Below are 13795 nucleotides of genomic sequence, written 5' to 3'. Positions count from 1 at the left end.
ATGTTAAGCCCTCTAGACCAAATAGAAGCACAGCAGATGCTTTTTTTTGAATAGTGAATATTCACAGTATGTAAATGATGTCTCTGTAAAAAGTCTAACACGTTTTAATACACGACAGGATTTTTTTTTTTTTTAACATCTCTGTGAGTTTGAAATTTAACTTTAAAAACTACATACTGCACCTTTAAAAGGGAGTTTGAGGTTCATATGACCCTGGTGAGGATCTGACAAAGTGGATAAGCGTGAAAAGCTGTTGCTGTTGCGTTACCGCTGAGCGGCCACTAGATGGCGCCGCAGGTCCCTTCATTTAGCTGACCAGCAGGAGGGAAGGGAGGTGATTTTAATTTGCCTTGAAACGACTCAGGAAATAAGAATCACACACGTTAGTGCAGTCACACACTTTTCATAATGCATGCCAACTCACACACACACACACACACACACACACCCCTACCTGCCTGAGTGTGTGGAGGATTATTTATGGCCACACACTACTGTCACATTCCTGCCATGTTTACATGATATAAGTGTGTAATGTGAGAGCGCCAGGCCTCTCGCTCCGTCTAGGAACTGCTGGCCTCACCGTGCAGCTGCTGCTGTGCATCCTGGGAGATTCATCCATACCATGATACTCCTGTTTGCATAACACACACACACACGGAATGGCAGCATAAAACATACAAACCCAATAAACAACAACTACACAGTGCAACATACAAATGTGCAGTTTTAATTCATTTTTGCTCTATTTTGGTCATCAGTATTGGAGAGATGGTTGGTGGGAATTAATTTATATTGAATAAAATATGTTGACATTAATTATTAAGCAATTTTACTTCATTTCTACATTATTTTGGTAATTAGTAAGTACCATATTAAAAGTAGTAGTACCATGGCCATAGAAATAATAGTTTATCAGTTTGTATAGAGTCAATCTGTGGGTGCTGTGGGTAGTATGCATTTTATTTAATATTTATTTATTTATTGCTTTATTTGGTAATCAGTGTTAGAGAGGTGATTGGTGGGAATTATTACAATTTATTATCTTTTTCTTTTGTATTTTTTTTTATACTAATTATTAAGCATTTTTTTCCAACACTTTTGCTTTAGGCTACTTTGTTTATCAGTCAGTGTCATGGCTACAGAAATCATAGCTGATCATATTTCCCATAAAGCGCCACACAGTGAGCGCGTCATTAAAAAAAAAAAAAAAAAAACCCGCAGGAAACCAGACTGAACTTTCGAAGGCAGGTTTGGCAAAAACCCACGAAAAAAGCGTCAAGATTCAACTTCTGTCTCTGTCTCTCAGCCATTTTAGTACATTTATATTTGTATTATTTATTTTATTGTCCTGTTTTATTATTATTTTTTAGAATACACTGAAGTAAAGTCTAATTTGTGGAGGTAAATATGATGATCTCTTCTGAATCGTGCAGAAGTGAAACACTAATCCATACAAAATCCACCCCCCCTCCCTTCCCCTCCCTGGCAGCCGAGTCACGCGGCAGTAGCATGGGGAAATCTGTGGGCGGAGCCAGTGACCTATTTTTGGCCAATAGGAGGCCCCGAAGGGCAGAGAGCGACCTAGTTTCAGCCAATCGCGGCGAGGCAGCGTCGCCGGTCGGCGGCCGTCGGCCCGTGCCGGGGCCATGTGCTCCTCCGGTGCGGGGAGCGCGGAGGCAGGCGGGGATGGATGTGCGGCGTGGAGGCAAAACACAGCGAGCCGCTCACACACACACACACACACACACACACACACACACACACCTCAGAGTCTGATGTGCATCTTAACGTCATGAGCATGAAGCAGAACTCAGAGTAAATAATATGAAACGAGGAGAAGGTGTGTGACCATAAAGTAAATAAACACCTCCTGTGGCTGTGACCGTATATTCTGCTCCCTTTAAACCGCCTGAGAGCTGACAGCAAATAAAGTGGATGAGCTCCAGTTTATTAGACAGAGGCGGTGCATTCAGGGAGAATTTTTGGTGCAAAAAATATCAGTATGTATATAAATATGATGTTAAAGGGGAAAAGCACTCATGCATCTTCGGGCCCCTTTTTGCTTTATCGTCCCAGGCGCTTCACTCTGACCCTAAATATCCCCGCCACGCTGTGAAAAATGCCACATTCATCACATTTATGAGGCAGTTTGTGGATCCAGTTGTGAGGTTGTTTATTTCTGACTTGCTTAGAAGGCACTGAAGGAGAGGGAGAGAGAGAGAGAGAGAGAGAGGGGGAGAGGAAAACAAAGAGAGAGAGCCACACATCCTGCTGCTTCAGGATTATGCATCTCATTTTAATTTTTTACACCGTGCTGTTATCACGCTTGTTTTTGGACTGGCTGTTTAAATGACAGCGTGAGAGAAGAGGAGGGGGGGTGGAGGGGAGGAGAAGGGGGGCGTTCAAGGTCCATCCAGGAAGGAATTCAGCCGAGGTGGGCGTGGCCCGGGTGCGTAACAGGCCCGTCAGCTTCACCTCGGATTGGCTGGAGTTGCCAAGGGCGTGGCCACAATATGTAAATCTGTGCTGTGTTCACGTCGTGTGGGATTAAACACGGGTGGAACATAAACAACAACCACTTGGAGGTGTTTTCTCATGCGTTTCATATTCTGGTTGTGATTAACTCACTGTGGCCACTCTGACACTAATTTTCATTCGTGAATATCGGAGTTGCTTTATAGTTTTTATTGTTAATACAACCGGTGGATTTGCTGCTGCACTTGGAGAAACCACACACTGTAAAAACATTCCCCACATCCTCTAAACCACTGCAGTGACATATAACACTGGGAGCTGGGAGGCTGCCATGATTTGATTTGATTTTTTTCCTGGTCGGTAAATGCGATATGAACATAGCATTAAACTCATTTGAAATGCCCTGATTGGTGTGTTGTACCCACTGGTGGATCCAAATAAATCGCCCATTCCCCCAGTTTATGGTTATATGCACCTTAAATAACTGTACCTGTGGAAATAAAACCAGACATTAACCTCAGTGAGCTCTGTCAGTGTGGTGTGTTTGCTTGCTTGACTTGGCGCTGTTTGTCCCACCCAATCAGAAGCGTCTGTCACTCTGCCAGCTGGTAGGATGTGTAACATGACTGCATTGTCAGTATGGGGAACATATTTACTTATTAGGCATTTATGATTATAGCATTCAGCTCATTTGAGTGAGGATAAATCTTGGCGGGGAGTTCAGAGTTCAGGACCACATGACCACATCTCCAGGTTTTTAGCGACACAACCCACCTGAAAACTGAGGTGAACATTTTTAAAATTTTTTTTTTTTTTACACATTTTGTAATAAATGAAGTGGCCGCTTCGCTCTAATGAAGCCCAGATGGCTCTTTATCCCACCAAAACGCAGCTGGGTGCTCATATTTCCCGTGTTTCCCACAGGACCTGAACGCACAGCGGGGAGGGTGTCGCCCGGAGGGGGGGGCGGTGGGCGTGGCCCCGCATGCAAACGAGCCACGCCCCCTAGTGCCTTTCCCCCGTGAGCGGTGACGTCACGCGAGCGGCCCGTGTTGGTTCCAGCTGACTGGCAGAGAGAGAGAGAGAGAGAGAGAGAGAGAGAGAGAGAGAGAGAGAGAGAGAGAGAGAGTCAGAAAGAACGACGAAAATAGCGAAGTGTGTGTGTGCGTGTGTGAGCGAGAGTGAGTGAGGGAGGGAGAGCGACAAAGTGGGGGAGAGAGAGAGAGAGAGAGAGAGAGAGAGAGAGAGAGAGAGGAAAACAAGAGCCATCAACCCCATCTATCTAACTCTCACATTTTTTGGATATTATTATTTCCCCTTCATCTTATTTTTTACCTCCTCCTCCTCCTCCTGTGTCTGCCGCTCATCCTGATTGCAGCTTTCTTTCTTTCTTTCTTTCCATCTGCTCGCGTTATTTTCATTTTGCCTGCAGACTTTCTCCCGCCGCCTCCGGTCGACTCTCTGCTCGGTTTCTAATCCTCTCTCCTCGGTGCTCGGGACTACACTCATTCTCATTTATTTCTGATTTTTTTTTTTTAATATCTATCCTGTGTCGCGACTGGCGGACCCACCGACCGACTCACCGACCGAGCGACAGCTCTCCAGCCGGAGCGGAGGATTTACTCGGTGCTTCAGTTTTCCTCGGTTACCGTCAGCTCGAAGTTTGTTTATCTCCCGCTGAGAGACACACAGGAAGGCTGCGAGCCGCTCAGACCTGTCACACTGGGCAACATGGTGCCATTTTGGAGATAAATCAGCTCGTCTTTTTATTCTTTTATTTTTGGTTGTCAAGAAAATCTTCATGGGACGGACGAGATACCGGAATACCAGGCGGAATTCTTCAAAGCGCACCTGTGCACGCACCTCTGACGGCGCGTCTGTCATTTATCACTAATTGGATTATTTTGATCTTGAACTTAACAGTCTGCAGGTTGCCATACACACACACACACACACACACACACACACACACACACACACACACACACACACACACGCACATTAAGTCATGTCAAGGCCTCTCACCCAGCTCTTACCGCCCGAGCTCCCTGCCGGGGCCACGAGCCCCCAGTTTGGAACCAGCAACCCGACCGGAAGTGGCCCTAACGGGGGCCACCTGACCTCCATGGCCAACCTCAAGTCTCTGCTGCAGCTGCCCATCAAAGCTGACCAGAGGGCCGTCAAGGACTGCTGCGAGATGAAAGGTGAGCGTGCGTGCGTGTGCATGCGTGCGCGTGCACGAGCGAGCGTGAGAGGTAGAGAGAGTGAGAGAGAGGGGGAGAAAGAGAGAGGGAGATCAGAGCTGCACATTTCAAAGGGCCACTATAAAAATACCACAGATAACTATAGGAATATCATAGGAATGCTGTGTGTTATAGAAACCACAGAGGAGATTCAGAGAAGATGCTGTGTGTGCCTGTAGAATAAACCAGAACCAGCTGACCAGGGGAATATTACAGGAATATTACAGGAATATTATAGGAATATTACAACAGCGCCTCAGGATACAAAGAAATAGCATACAGCACCATATACCTGGGCTATTTAGTGCCAACTTTAGTAGCTATATGAGCCCTGCAGACCAACTTCAAGTTACTATAGGAATATCATAGGAATATTATAGAGACTCAATAGGACACATTCAATATGTAGGGGCCTTTAGTCCTTTTTAGTCTATTTACACTTAAGTACATGTAAATTAACTTATGTCACTGTAGGAATGAATATCATAGGAATATCACAGTAATGCCATATAAAGAAATAGGAGATAGAATTGAATAAATAAATAAATACACATGGTACTATATACTTACACATAGACATTGAATTAACTTGTTATATGAGTATCATAGGGATAGCAGAAATACCAGAGGATGTAAAGAGGTTTTATGAAGGCCCTGTATTATGGAGTTGTTTCCTATAGTCCAACACTATACAATGGACTAACTTTAAATCACCATAGGAATATCATAGGAGTGTCACAGTGATGCCATATAAAGAAACTGATTTAGAGAGCCATGTAATACAAGTCCTCGTGGAAATATAGACAGTGTTATTGTGATTTACTGTAGCTGTTTGTGTGTTTGTGCTTGTGTGCATGGGCTGTTGGATAAGCAAGGCCCTGCTCCTTTACAGTTGCATTTATTCACACACACACACACACACACACACACACACACACACACACACACACACACACACACACACACACACACACACTGTTTTTCACTCCCTTTGCTTCAATAACACTCCACTTTCATATGAAATGTTTCCCTTGCACCGATTGAATTATATTACTTTTGCGTCCGGGGCCTGCAGTATGTCTCAAATTCAGTTAAAGGTAAAAAAAAGAAAGGAAAAAAAAGAGTGAAAATAAAAAGAAAAAGGGTGCTGTAAGCAGAGTCAGCCAGGCTTCGTCTTGTCTCCTGTGCTGAATTGGGTTTGTCTGCTTGTTTAAATAAAGGTTGCTGAATTGCATTGAAGTGTTTCTCATCTGCCAACAACAGCCTGACAAACATTAACCAGGCTGCTGTGTGTGTGTATGTGTGTGTGTGTGTGTGTGTGTGTGTGTGTGTGTGTGTGTGTGGAGCTGTCACAACTCCTAGTCAGCTGCTGTCACACACACACACACACACACTGAGGAAATCACTGATGACTATCACCCTGTGCTGCACGTTGGCGGCCCCTGGTGGCCGGTGGCCGTCACTGCGGCCCCCTGCCCTGCTGCCTGATGCTGAGCTCGGCTGACAGGCGCTCAGCGGAGTCAGGAGTCTCTCTGTCAGCGGCCGCCATCGCCTGTTTTGCTTTTGTGCATCTCTAATGCTCGCCGATGCTTTCATGAGCGCCGGCGTCAAGGCTTTTGTTGGCCACGTTTGAAATGGGCTTTCTTATGTGTGTGTGTGTGTGTGTGTGTGTGTGTGTGTGTGTGTGTGTGTGTGTGGATGATGCCTTGCTTCGCCCGTGGCTCCTCTCAGCGCCTGAGCTCTCCTCTCTGTAATGCAGCAGAGCGAGGGCTGGCGTCTCTCTCTCTCTCTCTCTCTCTCTCCCTCGCCCTCCCTTTTCGCCTTTTCCCTGGCTAGCTTTGTTTGACGCCTTCGCGAACACCCACACTTTTTTAGCACATCCTCGCCTCGCTCCGCTCTCTCCTGCTCCCCGCTCCATCTCCATCCTCATCTCCCCGTCCCTCTTTTTTCCTTCTCTCTCTCTCTCTCTCTCTCTCTCTCTCTCTCTCTCATCTGTTCAGCCCTGGCGTTCTATTTCTCGCCCTCCATCTCTTTCTCTTTCTCTCTCTCTCTCACTTGTCTTTTGAGTTTTCTCCCTCTCTTTCCTCCTTCCCCTTTCCCCCCGTCTCGCTTCTTCCCTGGCAGATCCCTGCACTTCCACTCTCTCGGTCCCTCCGCTCATTTGCATTTCTCTCTCTCTCCCCTCTTCCTCCTGCTCCTCTTCCTCTCTTTCGTCTCATCTCCTATATTCTAGTTTTTTTTTCCCCTCTCACATCTTCCCCTCAAACCATCTTATTTGCATTCATCTCTCTCTCTCTCTCTCTCTCTGTCTCTCCTCGTCTCTCCCTTCTAAATCTTCTCTCACACATCTCTTCTGCTAGATCTCTCCAATTTGTGTACTTCCGCTCCCTTCCTCTGCTCTCCTCTCACTTTAATGACTGCACTCCTTTCCTTTCCTTTCCTTTCCTTTCCTTTCCTTTCCTTTCCTTTCCTTCCCTCATGCTGTGCTTCCTTGTCCACTCCACTTCATAGTGTCGCCATTTCTTGAAACGGCCTTGTCACTTCCACGACCATCACCCATAACCACTCTCTCTCTCTCTCTCTCTCTCTCTCTCTCTCCCTCCTTCCTCGATGAAGGGGTCTCCACAGCTCCTCTGGCCTCCTCGCCTTGTGTTTTCTTTCACTTCATCGCTTAATTTCATTTCGTTAACCTCGTTTCCTTTCCTTCCTTCTTCGTCCTAACCCTCTGCATCATCGCCGTCTCTCTCATCTTTCCCATCTTCTTCTCTCTTTGTCCTGTGTTATTATCCTTCTTTCTATCTGTCTGTCTATCCGTCTCCCCTCAGGTTCTCTTTTCATCCCTCCACCATCCTCATCTCTTCCCTCCTCATCCTCCTCATGTCTTCAGCTCTCCTCATCCCTCTGTCATCTCCTTCCTCTCTCGCCAGCCTTTCCCTTGTTTCTCTTTCCTTCCCAAACCGCCGATGAGAGGAAGGATGATGAGAATCGACACTGAGCTCAGCCTCCTCCTCCTCCTCCTCCTCCAGTCTTTCCTCATTTCTTTCTACAGATCTCAGTATCCTTGCTTCTCCTTCTCTTTCCTTCTTTCTATGGATTCCTTGTCAACATCACGTCTTCTCTTCTTCAAGCCAACACTGACTTAGCACTAAGGTCTGCTGGCTGGCAGATGAAGATATAAAATAAATAATAATCGCTATTCATAGAGTTTATTGCCTTTGGTTACCTCGTGGTTTACTATCTTAACAGTTTTTATGTTTTATTTTTCTAAATGCTCGGCATCTGGTCGCTCCTTCCTGCTGCACAGGAAGTGATGTATTTGATGTCCTTTGGGATAAACAGAAGAAGAAGAACCGGGTAGTTAGCGTGAGCGGCGATAGCCATCATGGCCGACCTGGCGGGAATAAAAAAAAGGCCGTCATCTGCACGTAAACGCCAGAATAAGTAGAGAAATGAGGCTCTTGCAGAATGCCATTTTAAGAGGCAAGTAAACAAACAGGAGTCCAAACTCGCCTTAGCAGGCAATGAGGGAACCTGAACGCCTCGTAATGCTTGGAAACACGTTTGAGTCGTCTTGTCGTCGCGCTGACAAACAGGAGCAGGAGCAGGAACGTGTGCGCGTGCATCACTTTGCCGGTAAAGGTCAGAACCACAGGCGTTTCAGACATGCATAATTTAACAGTGACCTCGTGGAAGTCCTGCATCAGCAGCACACAAACCCCACTTCCATTTTTCCTTCCCTTCCCGCGCTCATAACTGCACCGTCAGTGAACCGGCGCCACATCACGGCGGTGAGACATCATCATTATCACCTGTAATTACAAAGCCGATCGGCAGATTCTCGGCATCGTGGAGGATCCGTCAGGAAAAGATGCTCGTGTTGCTTTACGGCACAAAACAGCAAGAGGGCGCTGTTCTGCCAGAGCAAAGGCTTCAGAGTTTCTGTCGGCTGCTGGCGGGTGACGGACGGAGGGAAAAAATTCACTTCCAGCCTGTTGATCCTGTCCAGGGAAGACAGAGATCAAACATGTCGTGGACGTCAGAGGACAGGAAGGAACCGCTCATGAATTTTGGACAATTTGGACCACTGTGGCTCTTCATCATGACATATTAATGTTAAAAATGTGACAAAAATATAAAAATACAGTAATCAGCAACGAGAGGAGAAGCTCCGTGTCTCTGTTTGTCTTTTTCTTTTTCTTTGTCCCTCGGACGGTCTCTGCCCGGCGTCTGCACGTCAAACACGTGTCGGACATTAAACACTCATTACTACCAAACAGTGTCCCTCTTTCACCTCTCTCTCTCTCTCTGTCTCTCCTTTTCTCTCTCTTTCCTTCTTATACTCTGGCCTCTCTCTTTTTCATCCTCACACACATTTTCATCACGTCCGTCCCTCGATTTCTTTTTCTCCCTCTTTCTTTTCTTTCTTTCTTCCACTGTTGGTATCTGTGTCCAAGTTCTCTGCCCCTCTCCCTCCCTCTCTCTCTCTCTCTCTCTCTCTGTCTCTCTCTATCCGTTTTGCTGCTGGAGCTGGGTAATGAATAGACAGCAGATCCATAGGGAGATGACTGGCAGATGATGAAGATGATGATGATGACAGACAGAAGATGATTAGGGACATGAATATGATGGAGCCGTATAATCACCTCCGTCTTTCTGTTTCCCCCCCGCTCTCCCTCCTGTCTTGGTTATTAAATCTCTTTAAATTTAAATTTCCTGTCCTTCCCTCCGTCTCTCTCTCTCTCTCTCTCTCTCTCTCTCTCTCTCTCAGCACTCAGCTCCTCTCTGTTAAATATGCTCTTTTATTATTATTTTATTGGTTTGTATTATTCAGTGTGCCATTTCTTCAATATGCACTTTTGGCAGCGCAATTTTCAAGAACAATATTTCCAAAGGATCAAAGCGCGGAGCCATCGCTCTGCCTCGTCCCGTTGCCGCATCGACCCGGCGCGCTCACCTCGCTCTGTTTGCAGGGTTTTTGTTGTTTTTCTGTCTCTTTATTGACGCCTGAGGTTGAAATCCCATCGTCGTCTTTCACCTCCGGCTTCTCGCTTTCTCGAGCCGCGAGGCCACGGCGCGGACGGAGCGGTTGAAGTGGTCGAGCGGCTGCATGAGCAAAATTTCCACTGTATCACAAATGAGTAATCAATCCGTCTCGACGCCTGAATTATGGAGATCACATGCAAATATTGACTGAGGGCCGCTTCTTTCCAAAATAATTCACCCGTCACTGGGAAAATAGCACCCGCCTCTCACTAAATGATCGCTTTTGTTACTATTCATCGTTTGTTTGAAGTCGAATGATCATTTACTTTTGCTCATGTTTGGATAAATAGGAAATTATCCGTGTTTTGGAACATTTTTCCAGAGCAGACACATGGGAATGAAAGCCGCCGTTTATTAAAGAGACGCCTCGTGTTGCATTTTAACGTCAGTAAATCGTCGCCGCATTCATTTTTCCAGCCGTCAGAGTAATTAGCGCAAATGAACGAGACCGCTCCCGAGCACGCCGGCATCCTCCGTCACATTTAATTAATGAGGAACGCGCCGGATTATTTTCGACGCCGCCGAGTGGGAAACGTTTCTTTACAATGCAAATAACGCGCGGCTTCTCCGGCTCCGCTCCTCAAACTGCTGAGGTTCAGCTTCACGTGAGAGTCAGAATCCTCCGCTCTCATCCGTCAAACAGCAGAACTCACAGTCGGAGCGGAAACAGAGTCCTGAGAGCCGCTCGCTTCCTGAACGTGGACGTGTTTCCTGTTGAGACAGGATGTTGGGGGCGGGGCTTAACACGGAGCGGCGTCTGTTGAAGGTGTAAAGGGGCGATCAGTCACACTCTGCTCTGGATTATCTTTGGATTTGGATTATTTACACATGTGTACATATACAGCGTCAGCCCAATATGGCTTCACCTCTTTAAAAATGCTTTGCAGGCACATCCCTCCACTCCGTTAGACGGACCAGATTAAACGTATTAAAACCTGATATCAGCAGGCTCAGGGGATTATTTGAAATTTGCAAATTCCATGTGTTCTGTGTTCAGTTTTGCAATTTGAACCGCCGTTTCGATATCGCTATCACAGCCCAGTTTTATTTCAAGGGTCATTATTGTTCAGAAATGAGATTTTTTTATTGGTTGAAATGTTTGTGCATCCCTATTGGTTCCCCCCATATGTTTTCCAGGAAGAAGAAGTGACAAAAGTTTGATTTTGGAGTTCAAAAATAAATCAAAATTGTGAATGAGGGGGTTAAACTGTTAAATTGTTGGGGGAACGTTGTTGCCTTGATCATGAGCTCACAGGTTTTATAACGATGTCGTCCAGCAGCTCAGTCTCTCTCTCTCTCTCTTTTCTCGTCCTCTCCAGACAAAGACAAGCCTCAGGAGACGGAGGAGGAGTCGCTCGGCATCGGCAGCAGGGCGTCCGACGGGATCAGCGGGGCCCCGGGGCCCGGCGCCCTGCGGCCCAACTCGCAGTCGGCCTTCCTGGGGCCGCTGCTGTGGGAGCGGACCCTGCCGTGCGACGGGGGCCTGTTCCAGCTGCAGTACATGGACCTGGAGGAGTTCCTGACCGAGAACGGGATGGGCATCCACAACGGCGGGCCGAGCTCCACCAGCGCCCAGATCCCCTCCCAGGTGAGTGCGATGGGTGGCGGACTCGCCCTCGGGCCGGCCTCGCCAGTTTGATGTAAACACCCGGAATCGAGAGCCGGGACGGGTGCCAAGACTCTGCAGGTTTTCATATCCAAACACAGCCGTGATTTCCCCGAGTCGCACGCCGTCAGTCCGCCTCACAGGCACTGGAGGCGCTGGAGTCACCTGGTGCCGCGCGCGTGGCTGCTGGGAAAACCTGCAGACCTGTTGGCACACTGCCACCCCGTCCCGTGCCGGAACGTGATTGTTTTCCTGTGACTGGGTGTGACCAAACTCACCTCCCGAACAAACTGAACACGCAGCAAAAATAGAACAAATAAATAAAACTGAGAAAAAAAGGACAAATTTCTCCTCCTGGATGAGACAGTTTCATCCTAAAACTAGATGAAAGCACAACAAGGTCACCTGGGAAATTAAACATGACATCATTCTGGTTGCACACACCAAACTTTATCATTATTTTCTGTCATGAAGAGCCGTTTGTGAAAGTTTGTGTTTGTGTTGCTCCTTAAAAAAGGGGCTCAGACTGGGAGCAAATCAGGTTCGGACACAAAGAGCCTTTGTCTTCCTGCTGCTGGAGCTGAACTTTGCACGTTGGACTTCAATACCCAGGAGTCCAATAACGTGACGTCAGCACCCTGCACGCAGCACGCTCGTTAAACACACACTCAGCAAGCCGCCCAGGCCCTGTGTGTGTGTGTGTGTGTGTGTGTGTGTGTGTTTATATACCAAAGGAAATCAAAGAGGCGAGAGAGGGAGAGAGGGTCTTGCTGTGAGGGTCCAGTTTGGAGCGCTGTGTCGAGGACAGCCTGGATCTCACTCCTGAGTCTGGACGGGACGCGTCCCGTGGGAGGAGAGGAGAGCAGAGCTGGACGCCTCTCAGTTTTGGTGAATGTGGTGAACGAGCGGCGCCCCGCTCAGCAGGACAGGACGCCGCTCGGTTCACTTCTGCCATTGTTTTTATCCAAGTGGGGAAAAATGGCTACCTGTGGATATTACTGACTTTTCTCTCCTCTTCTCTCCTCCTCTCCTCTCCTCCTCTCTTCTCTTCTCTCCTCCTCTCTTCTCATCTCCTCTTCTCTCCTCCTCTCTTTTCTTCTCTCCTCTTCTGCTCTGTTTTCTGCTTTCCTCTTCTCTTCTCTTCTGTCCTCCTCTCCTCCTCTCTTCTCTCCTCCTCTCTTCTCATCTCCTCTTCTCTCCTCCTCTCTTTTCTTCTCTCCTCTTCTGCTCTGTTTTCTGCTTTCCTCTTCTCTTCTCTTCTGTCCTCCTCTCCTCCTCTCTTCTCTCCTCCTCTCTTCTCATCTCCTCTTCTCTCCTCTTCTGTTCTCTCTTCCTCTCTTCTCCTCTCCTCCTCTCCCCCTCTCTTCTCTCCTCAGAGCTCTCAGTCTGCGGTGCCCAATCAGAGCTCTCAGTGCCCTCCATCCTCCCCTCCTCCTTGCTCCTCCTCTTCCTCCTCCATCTCCTCCTCCTCCTCCTCCTCCTCACTGATGGGGCTGGAGACCGTGCAGCCGCAGCCGCCGCCGCAGCAGCAAGGCATGATGGGAGGACCCGAGTGTGTACACGGTGAGTGAGCGGGCATGTGAGGGGTCGGGCTGACGTTAATGTGTGTGTGCATGCGTAAAGGCGAAGTTAATGAGTGTGTGTGTGTGTGTGTGTGTGTGTGTGTGTGTTCATCTGTATGTGCATACGGTCCAACCCCAACACAGCTCGTCAAACTGTAACCAGACGTCCTGATTGGTCAGAGACGTGTTTGATCCCGCTGATGTAATAAAATGCTGGTTAATGTCATTATTACATCAACTTTATTATTATTTTATGATTATTTTCTCATAACGGGTGTAAAATGGCCGACTGGTGATAATAATAATCAAGTTTAATTAGTTTTTAATGATGAAATAACTCTTAAAGGAGAAAATAAGAACGTAATAACCGTATCACATCATTTGTCAGCATCATCAGAGACACTAATCTGGTATTATCACGACACTATCATTTCAAAATATGATACAATAAACAACAGTTAATGTAGAATTGTGATTTTATTACATTATTTGGAGATTAATTATGTTAAGAGGTTTTATAATATTTTTTTTACTGATTTAGTTGTCGCACCCTCTGCTGAAATAACTATCGGGTAGTGTAATAATTTGTCAAATTAAGATTAAGATTAAGATCCTAACCCTATCCCATAATAATATCCCAGATAGCATCATATTTTCAATGTTTTTTTTAAAGTGATGATGTCATAATAACATCAATCAGCAGCAAAATAACTTGAGTTTGTAGGTGTTATTGCATTATTAGGCAATAATATCATCATTTTAACAACCGACTATGACGTCATAATCACCACTTTGTGTAATAATGTGATGTTAAGACATTATTCAATCAATTACATGAACGAGATTTGCTACATTATCCAGAT

At 46.7% G+C, this 13795-nt stretch overlaps 1 protein-coding gene across 1 annotated transcript in view; it reads left to right on the top strand.

Moving 5' to 3' along the window:
- Window positions 1–3639: 3639 nt before the first annotated feature.
- The window catches only part of dbpa (D site albumin promoter binding protein a), a 29675-nt gene continuing 19519 nt past the window's right edge, over window positions 3640–13795 (top strand). Inside the window, exons 1-3 of the mRNA XM_030063493.1 lie at window positions 3640–4682; window positions 11084–11352; window positions 12747–12933. Of these exons, the coding sequence (XP_029919353.1) occupies window positions 4487–4682; window positions 11084–11352; window positions 12747–12933 (652 nt within the window). The 5' untranslated portion in view covers window positions 3640–4486. The remainder of the gene's footprint in view (window positions 4683–11083; window positions 11353–12746; window positions 12934–13795) is intronic.

This window comes from Myripristis murdjan, chromosome 11 (genome assembly GCF_902150065.1).
Source record: "Myripristis murdjan chromosome 11, fMyrMur1.1, whole genome shotgun sequence".
NCBI classification, from domain to species: Eukaryota; Metazoa; Chordata; class Actinopteri; order Holocentriformes; family Holocentridae; genus Myripristis; species Myripristis murdjan.
Note: the sequence above shows the minus strand (reverse complement) of the source record. Positions and strands in the feature narration are given on the sequence as shown.